Source organism: Capra hircus, chromosome 20 (genome assembly GCF_001704415.2).
Source record: "Capra hircus breed San Clemente chromosome 20, ASM170441v1, whole genome shotgun sequence".
Lineage (NCBI taxonomy): Eukaryota > Metazoa > Chordata > Mammalia > Artiodactyla > Bovidae > Capra > Capra hircus.
In genome coordinates, this window is record NC_030827.1 from 14,659,771 (window position 1) to 14,680,531 (window position 20,761).

The 20,761-nt window shown below is 36.5% G+C and overlaps 1 protein-coding gene across 1 annotated transcript in view; it reads right to left on the reverse strand.

Moving 5' to 3' along the window:
* CWC27 (CWC27 spliceosome associated protein homolog) overlaps positions 1-20,761 on the reverse strand; it is a 253,969-nt gene that overhangs the window by 196,568 nt on the left and 36,640 nt on the right. The window contains exons 8-10 of the mRNA XM_005694639.3: positions 9,702-9,781; positions 8,690-8,723; positions 5,176-5,333 (exon numbers count right to left, since the gene is read on the reverse strand). Coding sequence (XP_005694696.1) covers positions 5,176-5,333; positions 8,690-8,723; positions 9,702-9,781 — 272 coding nt within the window. The remainder of the gene's footprint in view (positions 1-5,175; positions 5,334-8,689; positions 8,724-9,701; positions 9,782-20,761) is intronic.

The following is a 20,761-nucleotide window of genomic DNA, read 5'->3' on the forward strand; positions in this document are numbered from 1 at the left end:
ATGCTTCTGAATAACCAACAAATCACAGAAGAAATCAAAATATGCATAGAAATGAACGAAAATGAAAACACAACAACCCAAAACCTGTGGGACACTATAAAAGCAGTGCTAAGAGGAAAGTTCATAGCAATACAGGCATACCTCAAGAAACAAGAAAAGAGCCAAATAAATAACCTAACTCTACACCTACAGCAACTAGAAAAGGAAGAAATGGAGAACCCCCGAGTTAGTAGCAGGAAAGAAATCTGAAAAATTAGGGAAGAAATAACTGCAAAAGAAACAAAAGAGACCATAGCAAAAATCAACAAAGCCAAAAGCTGGTTCTTTGAAAGGATAAATAGAATTGACAAACCATTAGCCAGACTCATCAAGAAACAAAGGGAGAAAAATCAATTCAATAAAATTAGAAATTAAAATGGAGAGATCACAACAGACAACACAGAAATACAAAGGATCATAAAAGATTACTATCAGCAACCATATGCCGATAAAATGGACAACGTGGAAGAAATGGACAAAATCTTAGAAAAGTGCAACTTTCCAAAACTGAACCAGGTAGAAATAGAAAATCTTAACAGACCCATCACAAGCACGGAAATTGAAACTGTAATCAGAAATCTTCCAGCAAACAAAAGCCCAGGTCCAGACGGCTTCACAGCTGAATTTTACCAAAAATTTAGAGAAGAGCTAACACCTATCCTACTCAAACTCTTCCAGAAAATTGCAGAGGAAGGTAAACTTCCAAACTCATTCTATAAGACCACCATCACCCTAATACCAAAACCTGACAAGATGCCACAAAAAAAGAAAACTACAGGCCAATATCACTGATGAACATGGATGCAAAAATCCTTGACAAAATTCTAGCAATCAGAATCCAACAACACATTAAAAAGATCATACACCATGACTAAGTGGGCTTTATCCCAGGGATGCAAGGATTCTTCAATATCTACAAATCAATCAATGTAATTCACCACAATAACAAATTGAAAAATAAAAGCCATATGATTATCTCAATAGATGCAGAGAAGGCCTTTGACAAAACTCAACATCCATTTATGATAAAAACTCTCCAGAAAGCAGGAATAGAAGGAACATACCTCAACATAATAAAAGCTATATATGACAAACCCACAGCAAACATTATCCTCAATGGTGAAAAATTGAAAGCATTTCCCCTAAAGTCAGGAAAAAGACAAGGGTGCCCACTTTCACCGCTACTATTCAATATAGTTCTGGAAGTTTTGGCCATAGCAATCACAGCAGAAAAAGAAATAAAAGGAATCCAAACTGGAAAAGAAGAAACTCTCACTGTTTGCAGATGACATGATCCTTTACATAGAAAACCCTAAAGACTCCACCAGAAAATTACTAGAGCTAATCAATGAATATAGTAAAGTTGCAGGATATAAAATCAACACACAGAAATCCTTTGCATTCCTATACACTAATAATGAGAAAGTAGAAAAAGAAATTAAGGAAACAATTCCATTCACCATTGCAACGAAAAGAATAAAATCCTTAGGAATATATTTACCTAAAGAAACTAAAGACCTATATATGGAAAACTATAAAACACTGGTTAAAGAAATCAAAGAGGACACTAATAGATGGAGAAATATACCATGTTCATGGATCAGAAGAATCAATATAGTGAAAATGAGTATACTACCCAAAGCAATCTACAGATTCAATGCAATCCCTATCAAGCTACCAGCGGTATTTTTCAGAGCTGGAACAAACAATTTCACAATTTGTATGGAAATACAAAAAACCTCAAATAGCCAAGCAATCTTGAGAAAGAAGAATCGAACTGGAGGAATCAACCTGCCTGACTTCAGGCTCTACTACAAAGCCACAGTCATTAAGACAGTATGGTACTGGCACAAAGACAGAAATATAGATCAATGGAACAAAATAGAAAGCCCAGAGATAAATCCATGCACCTATGGACACCTTATCTTTGACAAAGGAGGCAAGAATATACAATGGATTAAAGACAATCTCTTTTAACAAGTGGTGCTGGGAAAACTGGTCAACCACTTGTAAAAGAATGAAAGTAGATCACTTTCTAACACCATACACAAAAATAAGCTCAAAATGGATTAAAGATCTAAACGTAAGACCAAAAACTATAAAACTCCTAGAGGAGAACATAGGCAAAACACTCTCCGACATAAATCACAGCAGGATCCTCTATGATTCACCCCCAGAATACTGGAAATAAAAGCAAAAATAAACAAATGGGATCTAATTAAAATTAAAAGCTTCTGCACAACAAAGGAAACTATAAGCAAGGTGAAAAGACAGCCTTGGGAATGGGAGAAAATAATAGCAAATAAAGCAGCTGACAACTAATCTCAAAATTATACAAGCAGCTTATGCAGCTCAATTCCAGAAAAATAAATGACCCAATCAAAAAATGGGCCAAAGAACTAAATAGACATTTCTCCAAAGAAGACATACGGATGGCTAACAAACCCATGAAAAGATGCTCAACATCACTCATTATCAGAGAAATGCAAATCAAAACCACAATGAGGTACCATTTCACACCAGTCAGAATGGCTGTGATCCAAAAGTCTACAAGCAATAAATGCTGGAGAGGCTGTGGAGAAAAGGGAACCCTCTTACACTGTTGGTGGGAATGCAAACTAGTACAGCCACTATAGAGAACAGTGTGGAGATTTCTTAAAAAATTGCAACCAGAACTGCCTATGACCCAGCAATCCCACTGCTGGGCATACACACAGAGGAAACCAGAACTGAAAGAGACACGTGTACCCCAATGTTCTTCACAGCACTGTTTATAATAGCAAGGACGTGGAAACAACCTAGATGTCCATCAGCAGATGAAAGGATAAGAAAGCTGTTGTACATATACACAATAGAGTATTACTCAGCCATTAAAAAGAATACATTTGAATCAGTTCTAATGAGGTGGATGAAACTGGAGCCTATTATACAGAGTGAAGTAAGCCAGAAAGAAAAACACCAATACAGTATACTAACACATATATATGGAATTTAGAAAGATGGTAATGATAACCTTGTATGTGAGACAGCAAAATAGACACAGATGTATACAATGGACTTTTGGACTCTGTGGGAGAGGGAGAGGGTGGGATGATTTGGGAGAATGGCATTGTAACATGTATACTATCATGTAAGAAATGAATCGCCAGTTTATGTTTGATACAGGATACAGGAGGCTTGGGGCTGGTGCACAGGGATGATCCAGAGAGATGATATGGGGTGGAAGGTGGGAGGGGGGTTCAGGATTAGCAACTCATGTACACCCATGGCGGATTCATGTCAATGTATGGCAAAACCAATACAGTATTGCAAAGTAAAATAAAGTAAAAAAAAAAACAAAAACACAAAAAACAAAGATCATGGCATCCAGTCCCATCACGTCAAGGCAAATAGATGGGGAAAGAATGGAAACAGTGAGACTTTCTTTTCTTGGGCTCCAAAATCACTGCAGATGGTGACTGTAGCCATGAAATTAAAAGAAGTTTGCTCCTGGAAGAAAAGCTATGACTAATCTAGACAGCATATTAAAAAGCAGAGACATTACTTTGCCAACAAAGGTCCGTCTAGTCAAAGGTATGGTTTTTCCAGTAGTCATGCTGGATGTGAGAGTTGGATCATAAAGAAAGCTGAGCATCAAAGAACTGATGATTTTGAACTGTGGTGTTGGAGAAGACTCTTGAGAGTCCCTTGGACTTCAAGGAGATCAAACCAGTCAGTCCTAAAGGAAATAGGTCCTGAATATTCATTGGAAGGACTGATACTGAAGTTGAAGCTCCAGTACTTAGGCCACCTGATGCGAAGAACTGACTGATTGGAAAAGACCCTGCTGCTAGGAAAAGACTGAAGGCAGGAGGAGAAGGGGATGACAGAGGATGAGATAGTCGGATGGCATCACCGACTGGATGGACATAAATTTGAGCAAGCTCTAGGTGTTGGTGATGGACAGGGAAGTCTATTGTGCTGCAGGCTATGGGGTTGCAAAGAGTTGGACATCACTGAGCGACTGGACTGAAAGGAACTGAAAAATCAGGAAATGCATCTCCTACTCAGAGAAAGAAATAAAGGATTCTTGATTTTATTCATGATCTAACTAAAAGTTCGGGCTGATAAGAGGCCTGTCAACTCCACGGGCCTTATATAAGCATATATATGATCGCTAACATCTTCATCCAATAGTGGCCCAAAGTTAATCAACTATATTAAATTATTCAACAATGATTACTTGAGCATCAGGTGAATGTCGCCAGAAAAAGATATTTAAATACAACTTCTAAGTACCATTTCTGAATGCAAAAGGTTATACTATCAGTGGAAGTTTCTAGGGAAGTACTTTTCTGGTTACACAAAGAAAAAATTTAGAGATCTAAGTGATGATAATATGAAAATGTTTTTTATTTGTAGTTTTTCTGTGTGAGGTTGAGAAACATAACAGAATAAAACAACGTTGTTTACAGGGAGTTACACCTATCTTACCCCCAATTGTAGGTCATTCAAAGAAAACAAACACTACCATTTTTTTAAAGATATATTATTTTATATGTGTAACAAAGTTATAATAACAGAATTATAAAGGAGAGCTTTTCAATTAAGCTGAATTTCAGGAGAATAAAATGTTGTCACAAAATTTAAAAAGTCTTTGAAATGAGACATGTGTTGAGATTTATTTTATGATACCACCAAGGTTAGGAGGGGTAGACAGTATAAATCAGACTTGAAAAAATATTTAAGAGTATTTTCAGGCCCACCCCCTTTTTAGCCATTTTTGACAAATTTTACTCCCTTAAATCTGAGGACATCTTTTTGTTTTTTATAATGACTTATCTTGTTTGTTTTAAACAAATACAGTCTTCCACATATAGCTAATATTTTGCTTACCTCAAAAGAAAAAAAAAAAAACCTTAGAGGCTTTTAAAGAAGAGATCAAAGAGAAATAAAGCAGAATTTGACTCTTAAGACCATTGATGTAAATAAAATTGGTCTATTTTCTTTTAGGCCTGAGTGGTCTAATTTAAGACAGCTGGTATATATATCAAACACTATGAAAACAACATTTTAGAAAGTTGAATAGAGGACTCAATCTTAATCTTAAATAAGTATAAAAGACAGAAACTCTGATATTTCAACTGCTTGACTCACCTGCGGCTAATTGACTTCTTCTCCACTTCACCCTCTCCAGCTCTCTTAACATTCTCACTTGTGTCCTTTTTTAACTTTTTTGCAATTCTTTCTCTCATCTGGTTCTTCTCATCACCATCAACATATTCATCATGCTCTGCATCTTCATATTCTCCATCCTGTAAAAATCGAAATGTAGTATTTACTGGGCATTCCATTTTCTCCTTTCACTTCCAGAGGTCTGTCTCAGACTCTCCTCACTGCATTTTAGGCCAGGTTTTTTGTTTGTTTTATTTTGAACTAGTAAGGGCTTGAAGAATCTGCTACAGGTGGGAATACCCAGCTCTGAGTATGCCATAGCCCAGCAAGTGTTGCTGCTCAATCCACAACCAGTCCGTCTGTGCAGCAGACTGTGCTCCTTCTGGATCACCCAGACTTTTGTGTTGATCTGTTGTACATTTTTGTTCTTCCCCAGTAGGCAAGGTGGCTTCTGGAGGCAGTTGGCTAACATACTGACCTCAACCACGTAATGCAAGTTAAAGAGGTAGAGGTAAAGAAGCTGATATTTCTTCCTACAAATTAAGACATAGCAATCACTCCTCTCTCAAAACCCTGCAATGAGCCCAACTCTACCAAGACACTATACAATCTGTAGCTCCTTGACATAATCTCCTACAATTCCAGGCCAGCCATACAGCCAGCTCTGGAGTTGCTCTTCCTTCCAACCTGAAACTCTTACTTTATGACTCTGCATTGCTCACTCTTTCCTCTCCTTCAGGTCTCTGGCCAAATGCTACCCTCTCAGTGCTCCTTCTCTTGATCACCCTAATAAAATTGCAGAACCATACACTCACCCACTGTGGTCTCTATTCCCCTTCCCTATTTTTCCTCAAAACATTTATAACTCATTTGACATACTATATATTTTAATTATTTATATGATTGTTGTCTCCAATGATCAGAGGAAGGATTCCATAAGAGCTAAAATTCTGAACTGTTGTGCTTATTGCCAAATTGACAACTTCCAGAATAGCTTCCCAGATTAACAGAGAAAGGAGTGGAGAGAAAAACGAAGAGAGAAGGAGGGAAGAGGGTAGAGAAGGAAGAAACTACCCAAGTTGATCTTTTTCTCTTGTGATTCTTTGACCAGGTGAGTCATGGTAAGGCAGGATTCTTAACTTTAGGCCTGTGGACCCAAGGCCAGTGCTTCTCGGGCTATAAAATGTGGATTGTTTCTAAACTCTGTAGATAGAAATTGTGAGTGTTTTCAGTGAGATGTTTAAGACTTTCTTTAGCTTTAAAATTTCATAACCATTGACCCAGGTCTTCCATGCATGGTCCTCAGGAGATAGAAAAAAATGCCATGCAAATTAGTAAAATTTTGTTGTGGATGCAGTGTTTCCTAGGACAGAGGTCCACTGTTTTAGTGACTGCAAAGGATCTTGGGACACTAAACAGGTTAAAGATCGTACACTATCCTTAGGTGACCTCACCCCCGCCTAGAGCATAAGAATGTATGGATAATTTTACATCAGGCCTTGGTCCTACCTTCCAGATCCATATTAATGTTACACAGATGTCTCCAAGTTATCTGAATCACAAAATGTACATTATCAAGCACATTATTTTTCATCATTCTCCCCATCTGTCTTTTGTACCCATCTAACAAGCTGCCCAAATCAGAAATCTTATGGTTGTTTCCCTGAGAATAAGTCACCTCTTAGACCTCTTTCAAGTCTCTTGCTCTCCCATCTCACAGCTGTGATTTTCTATCAGCTCTCCTCCAAACAGGACTTCTCTGGTGGCTCAGATGGTAAAGTGTCTGCCTACAATGCGGGAGACCCGGGTTCCCGATCCCTGGGTCAGGAAGATGCTCCGGAGAAGGAAATGGTAACCCACTCCAGTACTCTTGCTTGGAAAATCCCAGGGAGGGAGGAGTGTGGCAGGCTGCAGCCCATGGGGTTGCAAAGAGTCGGACACGACTGAGCGACTTCACTTTCTTTCTTTCTCCTCTCAACATAGCTCCCTGACAGTTCTCCTTGACTCTTGCCTATTTCTTCTAATGTGTCCTCTCTAACTTTGCCAATAGGGATCTTCCTAAAATGCAAAGTTGACCACAGCATTCATCTTTTTAACTAATGCCCTCTAACTGTTTCTCATCACTTTTAGAATGAAATTTAAACTCCTCACCATAGTCTATGAAGCTCTCTATTCTTTGACTTCTCCCCACCTCTCCAACCTCACCACTCTCCCTCCTGTCACTAAGTTCTGGTCACTTTGTTCTGCTTTCAGCTCCTGAAACACAACAAACTCTCTCCTACTTCAGAGCCTTTTGTAGATGTAGCTCCTTCTAACCCTCTTCCCTCCTGCTCTCCTCACAGTGAGGTTCCTTCTCAAACTTTAACCTTAGTGTGTACTTCCTAAATAAGATATACTCTCTCCTTGTTACTATGTGTTGCTGCTGCTGCTAAGTGGCTTCAGTCGTGTCTGACTCTGTGCAACCCCACAGATGGTAGCCCACCAGGCTCCCCGATCCCTGGGATTCTCCAGGCAAGAGTACTGAAGTGGGTTGCCATTTCCTTCTCCAAAGCATGAAAGTGAAAAGTGAAAGTGAAGTCGCTCAGTCATGTCCGACTCTTAGCGACCACGTGGACTGCAGCCTACCAGGTTCCTCTGTCCATGGGATTTTCTAGGCAACAGTACTGGAGTGGGGTGCCATTGCCTTCTCTGGTTACTATGTGTTAGCATATGCTGTTCTCTAAGCTAGAGTGATCCCACCCTTACCAGTTTCTTTTTTGATCTAGTTAACTCCTAATTCTCCTATAAGATACAACACAGCATCATCTCTTCCCAGGAGGTTCTCTTGACCAGGTTAGACAGTCATTCTTTCTCCATTACATATAGAGAAAATGCTGTCTTCTGAATATGATAATAGATGAAGCTGTGTTCTCGCATGGACAGTTATGTGTTTCCTTCTGTACAATGCACAGATCAATGAGTTTTTATATAAGTGAATGATTTGAAAAACTTGATCTCTTACACATAAAGGAAATCCTGCCTTATCAGCTTTCATAGCCAGTAGAAGTAATGCAGAGACGTCAAGACAGTTTTAAGACAGAATGTTCTGAAATGTTTGTATGAAGAAGGAAACTACCATAAATGACTGATTTAAGCATTTCCCAAATATCATATAGGATGTCACACAACAACATTTAAACTTATCATAATAAAACAAAATCAATGACATCTAAATTTTGAGTGTTCATGTAACATTATGTGAGATGGAGAAAAAACAGGCTAGAAATTCACATATAAGATTCTGATTTTGTAGGAAAACAAATACATAAATATACTATGAAGAAAATTCCAACACTGAAATACATAATTTATTTTTCAAATCTTTCAAAATTTTTTCAAATTTTTATATATTTATAAAAGATAATATATACTACCTTTTAGGAAAAATAATCATTTGTAAAGATTTTGAATTTTCTATAAACTGTTCAACTATATTTATACTAAAATTAAAACTCACATCATCTGAATCTTCTGCTGCATCCCCTTTCTCACTACAAAAAATAAGAAAAACAAATTTTAGCTTCAAAATGAAACTAGCAAAATTATTCAATTATTCAAAAACATAGAATATTTTGCTATGATTAATAACTCAAAAATACTTCAACATAGGAATTTCAGAATGGCATCATAGAGCAAAGAGAAACATTCTAAAAGGAAGTTGTTTTTATAAATAGAATAGAAGGTATGTTCCATTAGCACAAATACAAATTCACTAGAATTTTTTTTTTTAAAAGCAAATAACCAATAGTGCTATTTTTATGAACAAAAGGCTGCAGAAATTAATTTCTTCTATTGGCTTTATGTCTTCAGGCTGAAGAAGACAAGTCCTTCAAATACAAGTATGTCAAGAAGAGACTGTTTCAATATATAATTTCTGAAAATGAGTTAAACTCAGTACCACAGTATTGTAGTCCCCCTTTCAGACACTGGTCCAGTAAATCACATATAATTACGTTTAACAGTCAGACATTTGCCCATACCAAAGAGAAGCAACAAAAACAGTAAGATAGTTTTCTGGTAACTCCTGAAATATATATGGAATAATACTCAGTGAACTGGTCCAAAATGTGGTGATTTCCTCACAAAACCCTTCAAATCTGATTTGCTTATTCATGATTCTGAGACAAAAATGATTCAAGAAGAAGATTAGTAAAAAAAACTTTGAATTAAGCATTAAATCATTAAAGCGGACAGCTCTCTAGTCTTCAAACTATCCCGAGATTTAGAAGTTTAACAGATAACTTTAAATGTAATTAGCTCAACAAAAATAGATAGATAGCAAGAGAGTGAATGTGACTAGAGGGATTCTCTCTCCATTATGCTAGTAGCTCTATTACCCCCATTACCAAAATGCTTTAGTTTTTTGGTTGGGCCGACGAAATTTGACTTAATGAGAACTGACTGCTTACTTACAAAGGGAGCCAGAAAATTATATGAGCCAAAAAATAAGAGCTTAGCACCATACTAACCTTTCAACAGCTGGAACAGAGCTGAGATGGGGATCATCCTTAAGCAAGTCATGACTACTTTTGCTTTTCCCCTTCATGCTCTAGAAAGAAATGTACAATGTAATCATGAGTGGGGGAAAAAACAGTCTTCCAAAAGGACAAGTTAACACATTTACATAGAATCTAGTACTGGTATACTGTGGTTATTAGTAAAAGACACATGTTCCTGAAAAATCTAAGTAGAAAGAAAAGCTTTGTAAAATAGCAATCTTATTCTCCCATAGACTAAAAATATTATTTGAAAAGCAGCTCTCCTTCAAAAAGTGTGATATAGCCTTAAAAACAAGTTTATTGATTACTATTTCCAAACACTAAACACTCTTTATGATTTCTTAATTTTTGATTGATATATTAAAACTCAGAAGACAAATCACAAGAGTAATTTGAAATAAACACACTATTATTCTTCAAATATATTGTGTATACTAGCAGTATAGTATTCTTGCACAGAATCACTTTTAAAATGTACCCAAGCAACCAGATGAGAACATCTATAAAATACTATTTAACATATGTAAAAGATCTTTTCATGTATGACTGCTCATTGGTGACCTAATATTAAATAACTTCAAAAGTCATATTCTCAGTAAATTTATACTTTAAATTTATATAATAAGACATTAGAAGACAAGAAGTAGAACTATTAAAACACTGACAAAATAATGTCATTTTTGGCAATATGGATGGGCCTAGAAATTGTCATACTGTGTGAAGTCAGACACAGAAAAACAAATGCCCTATGATAACTGCCTATATGTGGAATCAAAAAAAAGGTACAAATGAACTTAGTTACAAAACAGAAGTAGAGTCACAGATGCAGAAGACAGGCTTATGGTTACCAGGGGATAAAGGAGGGGGAGGGATAAATGGGGAGACTGTGATTGACATATACGCATGATTATATGTAAAATAGACTAATAATAACCTACTGTGTAGCACAGAGAACTCTATTCAGCACTCTGTAATGACCTATACAGGAAAAGAATCTAAAAAAAGAGTGGATATATGTGTATGTATATCTGATTCACTTTGCTGTACACCTGAAACACAACACTGTAAATCAAATATATCCCAATAAAAATTTAAACAAGCTACAACCATTATTCTAATTTATTAAATATATACTTGTGTCAGGCACTGAGCTACAATACAATATTCCCACATCTCAATTCCTCTTGTCCCCAAATGAAAGTAAGTAAGGTAGCCATTATTAGTCCCATTTTACAGATAGAAAATAGACTTAGAGAGATTAAGTAATTCACTAAGCTAGTGGTAGAAGATCTCGGATTTAAATCCTGGTCTATCTCACAATGATATAATCCATTTTTCTTCTCCTATAGGCCCCCATGGACCCAGAACAACTGGCCTGTTTCAGAGCTGCAGACTATTGTACAAGCTTCCTCACCACAAGGTGAGAACACTTTAAATTCATACTTTCTGTCTTAAGGTGGAAAGCTGCTTACCATTCCCATCCCTCAATTAATCATGTCTGAGGGACCAGCATGAGATTAGAGCTGACAAGAAAGAAGACAATTTCTATCTTGAAGGAAATTTTTATTTTGAAAAATTCATTACAAAATGTGTTAACTGAAATTTTAAAATGTCAAATACAGAGAGGTGAAAATACCTTTTTCCCTTTATCCTCATTCTTCACTGCTTAACAATTTTGAGAATAGGCTTCTAAATTTGACAGGTCTTACTTTGAAGCAGATGTATACTTTCTGAAATTTATTTCCATGATGAAAATAATCTATTTTAGAATTTTTCTGTATTATGGAGTACTCCACATTTTAAAGACCTAATCATTTTTTAGATGTCCATTTAAATATACTTATAGTCCAGTTTCACTAGGCAAAATAAAAACTTTTCTCAATCTAAAGATACTATTATCCATACTTTTAAAAAGGCACAGAATCTGATATGCAATTAATATAAATTTCTAATTCCATAACCTTACAAAAACCAAGAAGTAATAAAAAGACAAACATCAAAGAATTACTTGATGTTTGTCTAACAATGTAAACTGTCCAAAAACTGAAGGTGGTATAATAGAAAGAACACAGGAAAAGAGGATAACAGTTGGACCAAAAGAATTTCAAAATCTAATAATCAGTAATTCTGTGGGCTTTAGGCCAAAACTTGTACCATTTGGGGAAAGAGAATGACCTCCTCAGACTTCAGAACCTTTGCCTAAAAAATGGAAATAATAATAATAGCAGTTTTGTTAAATGAGATATGTGCAAAAGTAAACAAATGAATATAAAGTGACCACAACTAGAATAAAACACAAGCATCTTTTTTTCATGTTTTCCTTTTTAAAATTTCTTCCTTCTGCACCTCTAGCCACCAATGTTTATTTTCATTTACTCTAAGAAATAGTTCCTTATCAATTCTCCCCATGTGCTTCCTTCATGGAGTCACAATTACAGACATAACAGCCAGAGGAGGCCTCAGACTCTCTAGTTCAGAAACAGATAATAGATCAGGAAATGAGAGCTGCATTAACACATAAGAGGAGTAAGATTAGAATTCAGGTCTCCAGGTTCTTGGCCCATTAATAAGCTATACTATTCCATTTACTTGTAAATATTAGTTTATAATTGTTAGCTTAATCAACATTTTTTAAAAAATGGGTTTTTGGACTTCCCTGATGGTCCAGTAGTAAAGAATCTGCCTGCCAAAACAGGGGACACAAGTTCAATCCCCGATTCAGGAAGATTCCACATGCCATGGGGCAACTAAGCCCATGTGCCACAACTACTGAACCCATGCGCTGCAACTACTGAAGCCTGTGCACTCTACAGCCTGTGGGTCCACAACAAGAGAAGCCACCGCAATGGGAAGCCTGCATGCCACACCTAGAGAGTATCCCCCGCCTGCAACTAGAGAAAGTTCACACACGGCAACAAAGACCCAGTGCAGCCAAAAATAGATTAATAAAATTTCTCTAAAAATGGTTTCTTGTTTATCTCCTAAAACTTAAACCAGCTTAAAGGAAAAGAAGAAACTGGTCTTAACATTAACTTTAAATAACATTTTACAATAGAAGGAAACTGGTTAATATGAATAATCATTACCATTTCAAATTTAAATTAATATTTTCAACTAAGCTAGTGGAGAAATATATGATCAAAAGCAATTTTTTAGATGTCCATTCCCACTATAGTAGGCTTTGAATCCTGCAGGCCAAGAAAATAAATAGGAGGTAGGCTCTAAGAGGGTAAAAATGAATTCAAATATTTCTTTCATGCCTATTCTTTCTGAGACCTATTTTAAGGTTCTTATTTATACCATCAATAATAATTTTAGCGAAAGAAGAAACACCAAATATACTTTAAAATAATTTTTGAAGAAGTTACATAAAGACAGCTGGCTCATTAATCAGTTTAGGGGCGGAAAAAAATACTAAATATATTTAGTGAGCACAACAGAAGAAGCTCCAAGGTAAATTCAAAACCATAAGCAAACCTGAAAATGAACATCAAAGGGGATTTGGGAAAGTTATAATATTATCTGCTACTTCTTATCAAGAACACAGAGGCAGTGAAACAGTGGAAACTAAATACAAGCAGAAAGAAAGCAAGAGGCATAGTGGTCAAGAAGTTGGAAGGTCTGAGTGTCAATTTCTAACTACTTCAGTGTGTGATGGTTAATTTTATGTTATGTACCCAAGCTGTCTATTCAAACCCCAGTCTAGACGGTGTTACAAAACTAAGTATTTCTTAAACATGTGATTAAACACTTAAATCAGTAGACTGAGTAAAGCAGATTATCCACTAAAATGTAGGTGGGCCTCATCTAATCAGCTGAAGGCCTGAAGAGTAAAGACTTTCCCAAGAAGAAGCAATTTGGCCTCAACACTGTAACACAAAAATTATGCCTGACTTTCCAGCCTACAGATTTTGGACTCAAGACTGTCACAGTAACTCCTCCTTGAGTTTCCAGCTTGCTGGTTTACTCTACTGAATTTAGACTTGCTGGCCCCCATAAACATATGAGCCAATTCCTAAAATTCAATCAATCTATCAGTCTCCATTTCTGCTTATATATAAATATATACATAGTTTCTATGATGAACCCTATTACATTCTTGTGACCTTTAGTACAGAACCAGAAAACTTGACAGGAGGAAAAATCTTTAAACCATTTAACCTAGTCTCCCACACAATGCAGGAATCTCCTTGACATCACTGACTAGTCAACTAGTATCTCCACACTGGAAAGGAGCTTAATAACTACATGCACACATGAAAAATCACCCCTTTTTAAAGGAGTTCTGTAATTGGACAACTCTTCCTCTAACTGGAGAAAAAGAAAATCTATGTTTAATTTTCAACCATCCAACTAATCCTATTTCTACCTTCTAAAACTAAAAATGAACCATAAACAAGTGTTGTCAATAGGAATACTCAGCACAGTTTCATTTAGATACAAATAGGTTGTAGGCAGGTAACAGCCCCTAAAGATGCCCACTTCCTGATCCTCAAAACTTGTGGGTAAATTACTTGACTTGGCAATAGGAACTCTGTAGGTAAATTAAGAATTTTGAGATGAGGAGATTATCCCAGATTATCAGGGTGGGTCCAAGGTAATCACAAGAGTCTTTATAAGAAAGATGGAAGCAGGAAAGTCAGGGGCAGAATGATGAAAGATAAGAAAGTCTTGACCTGCTATTTTTGGCTTTGAAGATGAAGAAGACATTAACCAAAGAATACAGGCAGTGTCTAGCAACTGGAAAAATAAGGGAATGGATTCTCCTCAGCTGCCAGAAGGAAGGCAGCCCTGCCAGTACCTCATTATCTAGGCCAGTGAAGCCTGTTTTGGATTTCTGGGCTCCAGAACTATAAGACACTAAATTTATTTTGCTTTGAATCATTAAGTTTATGGTAATTTTCTACAGCAGAAATACGAAGTGATTACGAATACATCAACATTTTTAAAAAGTGCAATATCAATGGTTAGGAGTCCACATTTCAACTGCTGAGAGGGGGGGCTCAATTCCTGGTCAGGGAACTAAGATCCCACAAGCCATGTGATAAAAAAACTATTTAACATTTCTGACAGCCTCTGTACAAAACCCTCCAGGCTATGCCTAACCCACCTGGAAACTGTAATGAGAATAAGATATAAGGATAAATGAGAATAAGACAAAAATATTATCACTTTATTCTCAAAACTGATATATTTATCAATATACATTTTTCCGGGTAAGAAAAAAGCTTTTTTTTTATAAATTTGGGTTTGAAATTAAAATGTTAACATATCTTGAAGTAAGAAAAAATATTGTGTATCAATATGAATGTGGCACAATTTAGTAACTATTTTCAAATTTACCTATTATTTTTTTTTACTAGACCTACCATTTAACTTGCCTCGAGAAAACTACTCATCTGATCCTAAGTTTTTATTAGAAAAACATTTTCTGACATTCTTAAGTTATATGCAAAAATTCAGGAGCAAATTTTAAACCAACATGGATATTTGAATGAAACTATTATTTAATAAAGCAATATAAAGGAGAGTATCCTCCAGATAAAAATCTTTCAAATATTTGAAGCCTAGGCTCCCATTTTCAGTTAGATTTTATCTCACCAATGTATATCCAGTTACTCAAGCATTCCCTGAGGAGCATGTTTTTGGCATCCTGCCCATCCTCCTCATGACCCTCCCTTCCTCTGGATACATCTAGTTTGTCAGTATCCTCCTTAAAGGTGTTCAGAACTGAACAAAATGCTGCAAACGCAATCCCCCAAAATGCAAAGAATGTTAAATTCCTTATTCCAGAGACCTTACTCTTAATAATTCAATAAGGCTTACAGGCTATTAAGTCATACCTATTTAGCTGATTTCATTAAACTAAAGCACAGAATATACATGTACTCCTATTACATTTCAACTTACTAGTTCAAATAATTAGGCACAGGTTGACAACAAAGCACTCTTTGGGCAGAAGTATTCAAGTAGCTCTAAATCCATCTGACTGTACTATCTCCCAGATCACATTTCCTCATGTTGTCCACAAGCATATCATGAGAGACTCTGACAATGTGCTTTCCTGAACTCAAGATACTTGTTACGGCATCCTCCTATCATGCAATCCTATCAAAAAGGAAATGAAGTCAGTCTGGCAAGTCACTTAACCAGAGTCTCAGTTTCTTCATCTATAAAGAAAGGAAGTTGGATTAGATCCCTTTGAGCTATAAAATTCTATTATTCTAAAAGAGATTTTATCAGGTAGTAGAAAGATACTGAAATAAATAATGAAAGAAAGCTAACCCTTGGGAGAGAGGCACCTTCTCATGAATATTGAGTGGGGTAAAGCAGTGTCTGTAATCCCACACTGATAATCCATAAACCAGAGGGGACTCTATCTTATTTCTCCTTTCACATAAAGTAAAGCCTCAATTCAGACTTTACCAATTATTAACTTGTGATGTTAGGTTCTGGGATAAAGATTAACACTGCGGAGTCACTGAAAGAAAGAAACTTGATAAGCAAATGAATAATGAAACAATTATTTTCAAGCCCTCTAGAAATACTTAATTTCATGCACCCTCTGAAACAGCAAATTGCTTTTAGTCACTATAAAAGACACTGACTTTGGCTCTAGTTATCAATATTTAAAAACAGTTGGGCTAAATTTTTTAAAATATACCATTTGGTCACACTTTTCCAAAATTCAAGCTAGCCTTCCCTTTTCTGACCCTATTGTACCCAAAAGGCAAAATGTATTTGAAGGGTGAAGAACAGTACAAAAGCAAAATAAACAAAATATATTTCTATTTCTGTTCTCCCTAGAATTTATCTCATGCTCTCTACAGAAACTTCCTTTTCTTTAAGCCAGTAAATGTCAACAATTTTTGGTGTTGTTCCTCTCTTTTCTCAAGCTAAACTTACCCATGATTCCATAATATGAATAGACAAAACAGCTAAATTCTGTATGCCAAAAGATTCTGCTCGTTGTTCCAAGACCCACTCACATATGGAAAATGAGTCGTTGGTGGGTCATGATGTACAGGTGTACACCCATGCTCTCCCAGGCTGCTCAAGCTACTATCAAGGACCCTGTGGGAGTGCTCAGGAAGGGCCCTGGGCCAATTGTGCTGTGCTCATGACCTCCTACCTCAGGAAGCTGGACTGCTGGTGAAGTTTCTCAGCAGCCCTCTAGACTACCTGAGTGCAGGGCAGCAGCTTCTGCATGATAATCATGGTCATATTAGTGACTGATATTCTTTAGCTCTTTGAGAATAAAAGACAACTTCTAGAGTACATTGTTTAAGACATTTGACTTTCAAAACCACTTTTCAATTGCATGACCTATCAAAGTTAAGGATTATCTGTATCCTTATTCCACAGCTCTAAATGGTATCTATTATTTCCATGCTACAAAGAGAAAAATGGAAGCTCAGAGAGACTTAAGTTATCCATAGTCACAGACTACCTGTAAAAATAAAAGTGCCAATATGAGTTTGTATGATCCCAAATCTATGCTATTTCTACTGCAACACACGGCCACTCAAAGATGACACAAAGTTTACTGTGAAGGAGCTCAGCACCTAGGACCCTACAAAATTAATAAGGCAGAAATGAAAGGGTGTAATGTTTGAATAGTACACAACAAGAATACAGTCATACATTTCTTGCATAATAAAGTGAAAAGAATGTGTTTAAAAGGAAAATGCAAGAATCACAAGGTAGAAATTAGATCAGAAAAAGAAAAGATTAAGAAAAACTGGGAAAGACATTTAGAAAATATAGTATTCTACATGCTGAAGATAAATATGGCTTTGACACTGAGAAGTGGAATAAGCTACTACACGCAGAGGAAAAAAGACATGAACAAAGACACATAAAGGAAAATACAAGGCATATATGTAGAACAGCAAATAGTTCAGATGTGCTAACACAGTGTTTCCTACATTTTCCAGGTAAGATTTCTACTGAATTCATTAAAAATACAGATTCCTAGGTTTCTCCCCTAGAGATTTTGAATCAGTAGGTCTGAGATAGATATAGGAATTTAATTTTTTTAAGTACTATAAGTGACTTTTTATTAGTGAGGAAGTTTAAGAAGCATTACCCTAAAGGACAGAGTTGGTAAAGAGGAATCATGAAAGCAGAAGCCTGAAATAATAGGCCAAGGAACTTGGCCTTATTTTTATAGTCAACAAAGAGCAGCTATAGCATCTTTATCAGGCTTCAGGAAGACTATTCTGATAGCAATGAGTGGAAGGGGAAAAAAGAGAAGGGAGATGGGAGATCAGTCTGCAGACTAGGGCAGCGGCACAGCCTAGAGATAATGAAGGCTGGAATAAGAGGAGTAGTAAAATAAATTAAAAATAAGATTTGAGATACGCCACAGATGAAAAACTGGTGGACCTAATACAACTAACTGGTTGTACAAGGGAAAAAATAAGAAAAACATCAGAATTAAATCTAAAATTTTTCTTTAGGGGACACTGATACCAAGGAGTTAGAAAAAGAATTCACAGAACAGGGAGAAGTTTGGGAAGAAAAGATAATGAATTAAGCCTTGGCTAGGGCTTGGGTAACCAGTGAGAAATTCTAATACAGAGATGTCTAGTAGGCAGCTGGAGAAAAATAAGTCAGCCTAGAGATACAGCTTTGAGAGTCAGAAACAAACAGTTGATAATTTTATCACACAGCACCCTCAATTAAAAAGTCAGACGAGAGAAATGTGATGACACAATACTAGTTATACTACTTATTTGATAATGGACTGTAGGCTGCAATGTTCTTGGCAAGAAGGAAAGATTTTAACTGGTCTTTCTACAGTTTAAAGTGTTTACACATTTAAAAGAAAACTTAAAAAGCAAGCTACAACTATCTACAGTGGATTCTTTCACTTTTCAACCTTTAGCAAACACAAATTGCTTTTGCAGTGGCCAGTTTACTATATTCAGTAGAAGTTAAAACATGTAAATTTTTTTTTTAAACTTTGTGCAAAATGCAAGCAGCAGGAGGAAGATATGCTTTCAACATTTAAGACATATTGTTACCAACAGAAAAAATTCAAACTAATTTCCTAGTAAAGTCAATCTCAGTAATTGTGCACAAATCTTATTTTATTTTTTTACAAATCTTATTTTAGACCAGAAATTCAATTCAACAAAAAGACTGACAGAAAATTCCCTTTGACTACCTATTCTTGCTCTACATGGCTGTTAAACTAGTACCACCCAGGACCCTGCAGAAGTTAGGAAAGGGCAGTGGGCTGACTGCACTGAGCTAGCTGTCCCCAACCCCAGAATGCGGTGCTATCAGTGAAATTTTTTGCCAGCCATTTAGAAGGAGGCAGCTTTTGCAGTATTCAAAACCACATTGGATACTTTAATAGCTACAGAAACTCAAGTCAAAATTCAGATTCCATGACTCTTAATTAGACAAGAAACTTAACAGCTCAGTATTGATTTTGTCATTTATAAATCAGGAATAAAATCCATGACATTACTGTTATAAAGATTACATAAAATACATAGCACAGATAAGAAAAGAAATCATTACAATGAAGGATAATAAGTGCTTTGATGGCTCAGCTTTGGGAGGGAAGTACAGGCATTAAGAAGTTAATAATGAAACTAAATATTACAAAGGAAAAATAAAAATAAGTCAAATAAAGGAGAGCACACACTCCAAGCAAAAGAAAAAACAGGCCTCGGAGGATGCTGCAGAAGGCATGGATACACAAGGAAACTGGACATCTTCAGATAACATCAATGAAAGGGAATCTTGGCAATTCTCAGATCTAACATTCATGATTTTTTCTATTTACAAAAATACCTACAGGATCACAATATATAGTGAATCTTTCATTTTGATTAGGGATAAATGTGAATCATGAATAATGTAAGACTAGTACACTGACATCTAAAGATGACTTCTCAGATACCGGGGTGACAGAGTCAGTCAGTTCAGTTCTGTTCAGACGCTCAGTCGTGTCCAACTCTTTGCAACCCCAAGAACCGCAGCACATCAGGCCTCCCTGTCCATCACCAACTCCCAGAGTTTACTCAAACTCATGTCCATCGAGTTGGTGATGCCACCAACCATCTCATTCTCTGTCATCCCCTTCTCCTCCCACCTTCAATCTTTCCCAGCATCAGGGTATTTTACAGTGAGTCGGTTCTTCGCATCAGGTGGCCAAAGTATTGGATTCAGGACTGCTTTCCTTTAGGATGGACTCGTTGGATCTCCTTGCAATCCAAGGGACTCTCAAGAGTCTTCTCCAACACCACAGTTCAAAAGCATTAATTCTTCAGTACTCAGCTTTCTTTATGGTCCAACTCTCTCATCCATACATGACTACTGGAAAAACCATAGCCTTGACTAGATGGACCTTTGTTGGCAAAGCAATGTCTCTGCTTCTGAATATGCTGTCTAGGTTGGTCATAACTTTTCTTCCAAGGAGTAAGCATCTTTTAATTTCATGGCTGCAGTCACCATCTGCAGTGATTTTGGAGCACCCCCCCCCACCCCTAAAATAAAGTCTCTCATTGCTTCCATTGCTTCTCCTTCTACTGGCCATGAAGTGATAGGACCAGAAGCCATGATCTTAATTTTCTGAATGTTGAGTTTTAAGCCGACTTTTTCACTCTCCTCTTTCACATTCATCAAGAGCTCTTTAGTTCTTCGCTTTCTGCCATAAGGGTGGTGTCATCTGCATATCTGAAGTTATTGATATTTCTCCCGGCAATCTTGATTCCAGCTTGTGTTTCTTCCAGCCCAGAGTTTCTCATAATGTACTCTGCATATAAGTTAAATAAGCAGGGTGACAATATACAGCCTTGACGTACTCCTTTCCCAATTTGGAACCAGTCTGTTGTTCCATGTCCAGTTCTAACTGTTGCTTCCTGACCTGCATACAGATTTCACAGGAAGCAGATCAGGTGATCTGGTATTCCCATCTTGAAGAATTTTCCACAGTTTATTGTGATCCACACAGTCAAAGGCTTTGGCATAGTCAATAAAGCAGAAATAGATGTTTTTCTGGAACTCTCTTA